At 41.9% G+C, this 5,000-nt stretch overlaps 1 protein-coding gene across 1 annotated transcript in view; it reads left to right on the top strand.

The window, feature by feature from the left end:
• LOC311119224 (golgin subfamily A member 7B-like) overlaps positions 1-5,000 on the top strand; it is a gene marked incomplete at its 5' end in the record, with an annotated part of 28,371 nt that overhangs the window by 21,921 nt on the left and 1,450 nt on the right. Inside the window, one exon of the mRNA XM_084193952.1 lies at positions 4,646-4,747. Coding sequence (XP_084050078.1) covers positions 4,646-4,747 — 102 coding nt within the window. The remainder of the gene's footprint in view (positions 1-4,645; positions 4,748-5,000) is intronic.

Genomic DNA, 5,000 nt, shown 5'->3' with positions numbered 1-5,000 from the left:
CATCTGGACAAGAGGAATACCTATGTAAGAATGCTGTTCATTGACTGTAGCTCTGCCTTCAACTCCATAGTACCCTCCAAGCTCATTAAGCTTGAGGCCCTGGGTTTGGACCCCGCCCTGTTCAACTGGGTCCTGGACTTCCTGACGGGCCGCCCCCAGGTGGTGAAGGTAGGAAACAACACCTCCACCTCGCTGATCCTCAACACAGGGGCCCCACAAGGGTGTGTGCTCTCCTGTACTCGCTGTTCACCCATGACTGCGTGGCCAGGAGGCTGAAGAAATTTGGCTCGGCTCCTAAGACCCTCACAAACTTTCACAGATGCACAATTGAGAGCATCCTGTCGGGCTTTATCCCCACCTGGTACGGCAACTGCACCGCCCACAACCACAGGGCTTCAGGATACCTACTTGCCGTGATTTATGTCTACGGTGGATATATAGAAGTAAATGTGATATTTGAGGCTCTCTCTCACTGATTGATTGTAGATACATAATATTATATTATGATTTCAGTTTGTGAGTGTGTGATATGGGGGTTGGATACATGCTTATTTCGACATTATAAAGAAAACCTTTTATAAATAATGGCAACACTGCCATGTTGATCTGAGTTTTGCTTTTAGAAAACCACATTAGTGTCTGACTTTCGGCTGTCGCAGATGCACCTCCCTCGACTTCACGCCTTGACTTTCATTTATAGTCAGTTGCTTTAGCCTTACCACTCAAACTGCTTGTGGCAACGTCATCTCGCTGAGTACCTTTAAATTATAAAATCAATCTCAATCACAGGAGGCTGCTGAGGGCTCATAATAATGGCTGGAATGGAGTAAATGGAATGGTATCAAACACATGGAAACCATATGTTTGACGAGTTCGATACCATTCCATGAAGTCCGTTCCAGCCATTACTATGAGCCCGTCCTCCCCTATCAAGGTCTCGCCAACCTCCTGTGATCTCAATGTGACCCACAATTCTCAGAAGCTTAAAAACTCCATTAGAGAAAAAGACTTGAAAACCTCATTGAAAACCCCATTTGATTTTTGCCATCCCAAAAACTAAAACTGAATGTAATTCATGATGTTTTATTTTTATTTTACTTAGTTATTGAATCAAAGAAAGTCGTTTCAGTATATTTTTTGTTTTTTAAACAGATTTGTTAATTTTATTTCAGTTTACTAAAATAATTTTTTCATGATTCGTTTTGGTTTTGGTTTCAGTTCTTGTTTACTATAATAATCTTGGTTGCGTATTTGTGCCTGTGCGTCTGTGTTAAGGTTTGCCCAGCTTCACTCCAGGGCAGCTCTGTGGCTGGGAGTTAACACACCACTGATGCAATGCTAACTTGCAAAATGGATTCAACAAAATGCCCAGTGCCAACGTAACCTAAACAAACTGTCCCGCCAACGCTATTGAGTGTCTCCAAACGACCCCGACAGTTTACCCTACGATGGCATGACCAACCAAAGCCTCCAAATTACGGACAAAGCTTTTAAATGGAACAGTGAGAAAAGTTTAGAAAAGTTCAAATGGCAGTCATCAATTCTGTTTAATCTAATTCATTGGGTCTCACTCGACATTTGGAAATGTTTGTTAAAATAACATAGCATACTTAGAGAATAATATCATTTGCTTACGTAAAGGCTTTAGACTGGATAGAGACAAGCAGCTGCATGGTAACCATAGACAGAAGTAATTAGTGCAAAGTCATTTCTTCCAATCAGGGGGGCAAAGGACGAGGGGGGGGGGGGGGGGGGGGGGTAACGTAAGAGCGAGGGGTAAGGATTCTTTAGCCATGTCCTCATTTCACCTATTGAATAGTTCAATCTTAGCAACATCCTCTCCATCTCTCTTTCCTCTTTCTCTCCTCCCTCTCTCTCTCTCTCTCTCTCTCTACCTCGCTCTCTCTCTCTCTCTCTCTCTCTCTCTCTCTCCCTCTCTCTCTCAATTCAATTCAATTTAAGGGCTTTATTGGCATGGGAAACGTATGTTAACATTGCCAAAGCAAGTGAAGTACATTGTAAACAAAAGTGAAATAAACAATAAATATTAACAGGAATCATTACAATTGGAAATTCCAAAAGAATAAAGACATTTCAAATGTCATATTATGTACAGTTGAAGTTGGAAGTTTACATACACATAGGATGGAGTCATTAAAACTCGTTTTTCAACCACTCCACAAATTTCTTGTTAACAAACTATAGTTTTGGCAAGTCGGTTAGGACATCTAATTTGTGCATGACACAAGTAATTTTTCCAACAATTGTTTACAGACAGATTATTTCACTTATAATTCACTGTATCACAATTCCAGTGGGTCAGAAGTTTACATACACTAAGTTGACGGTGCCTTTAAACAGCTTGGAAAATTCCAGAAAATTATGTCATGGCTTTAGAAGCTTCTGATAGGCTAATTGAAATCTTTTGAGTCAATTGGAGGTGTACCTGTGGATGTATTTCAAGGCCTACCTTCAAACTCAGTGCCTCTTTGCTTGACATCATGGAAAAATCAAAAGAAATCAGCCAAGACATCAGAAAAAATTTTTTAGACCTCCATTAGTCTGGTTCATCCTTGGGAATAATTTCCAAACGCCTGAAGGTACCACGTTCATCTGTAGAAACGAGAGTACGCAAGTATAAACACCATGGGACCACGCAGCCGTCATACCGCTCAGGAAGGAGATGCGTTCTGTCTCCTAGAGATGAACGTACTTTGGTGCGAAAAGTGCACATGAATCCAAGAACAACAGCAAAGGACCTTGTGAAGATGCTGGAGGAAACAGGTACAAAATTATCTATATCCACAGTAAAACAAGTCCTACATTGACATAACCTGAAAGGCCGCTCAGCAAGGAAGAAGCCACTGCTCCAAAACCACGATAAAAAAGCCAGACTACGGTTTGCAACTGCACATGGGGACAAAGATTGTACTTTTTGGAGAAATGTCCTCTGGTCTGATGAAACAAAAATAGAACCGTTTGCCCATAATGACCATCGTTATGTTTGGAGGAAAAAGGGTGTTGCTTGCAAGCCGAAGAACACCATCCCATCAGTGAAGTACGGGGGTGGCAGCATCATGCTGTGGAGGTGCTTTGCTGCAGGAGGGACTGGTGCACTTCACAAAATAGATGGCATCATGAGGAAGGAAAATTATGTGGATATATTGAAGCAACATCTCAAGACATCAATCAGGAAGTTAAAGCTTGGTCGCAAATGGGTCTTCCAAATGAACAATGACCCCAAGCATACTTCCAAAGTTGTGCCAAAACGGCTTAAGGACAGCAAAGTCAAGGTATTGGAGTGGCCATCACATTTACATTTTAGTCATTTAGCAGACGCTCTTATCCATAGCGACTTACAGTTAGTGAGTGCATACATTATTATTTAAAAAAAATACTGGCCCCCCGTGGAAACAAACCCACAACCCTGCTCTACCAACATCCCTGCCGGCCATTCCCTCCCCTACCCTGGACGACACTGGGCCAATTGTGCGCCGCCCCATGGGTCTCCCGGTCACGGCCGGCTACGACAGAGCCTGGATTCGAACCAGGATCTCTAGTGGCACAGCTAGCACTGCGATGCAGTGCCTTAGACCACTGCGCCACTCGGGAGTATGACCTCAATCCTATAGAAAATTTGTGGGCAGAACTGAAAAAGTGTATGCGAGCAAGGAGGCCTACAAACCTGACTCAGTTACACCAGCTCTGTCAGGAGGAATGGGCCAAAATTCACCCAACTTATTGTGCGAAGCTTGTGGAAGGCTACCCGAAACGTTTGACCCAAGTTAAACAATTTAAAGGCAATGCTAACAAATACTAATTGAGTGTATGTAAACTTCTGACCCACTGGGAATGTGATGAAAGAAATAAAAAGCTGAAATAAATAATTCTCTCTACTATTATTCTGACATTTCACATTCTTAAAATAAAGTGGTGATCCTAACTGACCTAAGACAGGGAATTTTTACTAGGATTAAATGTCAGGAATTGTGAAAATGTATTTGGCCAAGGTGTATGTAAACTTCTGACTTCAACTGTATATATACAATGTTGTAACAATGTGAAAATAGTTAAAGTACAAATTGGAAAATTAATCAACATAAATATGTAAAAAAATTGTATTTACAATGGTGTTTGTTCTTCACTGGTTGCCCTTTTCTTGTGGCAACAGGTCACAAATCTTGCTGCTGTGATGGCACACTGTGGTCTAATTGTGTTGTTGTTGTTGTCCTGGGGCTCTGTGGGGTCTGTTTGTGTTTGTGAACAGAGCCCCAGGACAAGCTTACTTAGGGGACTCTTCTCCAAGTTCATCTCTCTGTATGTGATGGCTTTGTTATGGACGTTTTGGGAATCGCTTCCTTTTAAGTGGTTGTAGAATTTAACGGCTCTTTTCTGGATTTTGATAATTAGCGGGTATCGGCCTAATTCTGCTCTGCATGCATTATTTTGTGTTTTTCTTGTACTCTGAGGATATTTTTTGCAGAATTCTGCATGCAGAGTCTCAATTTGGTGTTTGTCCCATTTTGTGAATTCTTGTTTGGTGAGCGGATCCCAGACCTCACAACCATAAAGGGCAATGGGTTCTATAACTGATTCAAGTATTTTTAGCCAGATCCTAATTGGTTTCTACTCTCTAATCTGTCAGATGTTGAAGAAGATCTCAGGGTACATCCAGCAGCAGAATGAGAAGATCTACGCTCCCAGAGGTCTACTACTGACAGACCCTATGGAGAGAGGCATGAGAGTCGTATCCTTTTGAGCAATAAATTGGTCTATTGTTACACAGCCGGTCTTATTTCTAATCTCAGAACCATGCTAGAACTATGATAGGAAGTGAGGGATTGGTTTATAGGGTCAGGGCTTTAGTGTGTCACGGGTACCCCAGGGCTTCAGAGCTTTATGAACCAAAGTTGACTGCTGGTGAGTAAAGTGACAACACAAAGCCTCATAGAGTAATGTTTAAAGGGTTAAAGGGCTATATTAGTGTGGTTGTAGCTCAC

This window comes from Coregonus lavaretus (assembly GCF_964263955.1).
Source record: "Coregonus lavaretus genome assembly, contig: HAP1_SCAFFOLD_4131, whole genome shotgun sequence".
Taxonomy (NCBI): domain Eukaryota; kingdom Metazoa; phylum Chordata; class Actinopteri; order Salmoniformes; family Salmonidae; genus Coregonus; species Coregonus lavaretus.
This window is presented reverse-complemented; position numbering and strand designations above follow the sequence as displayed.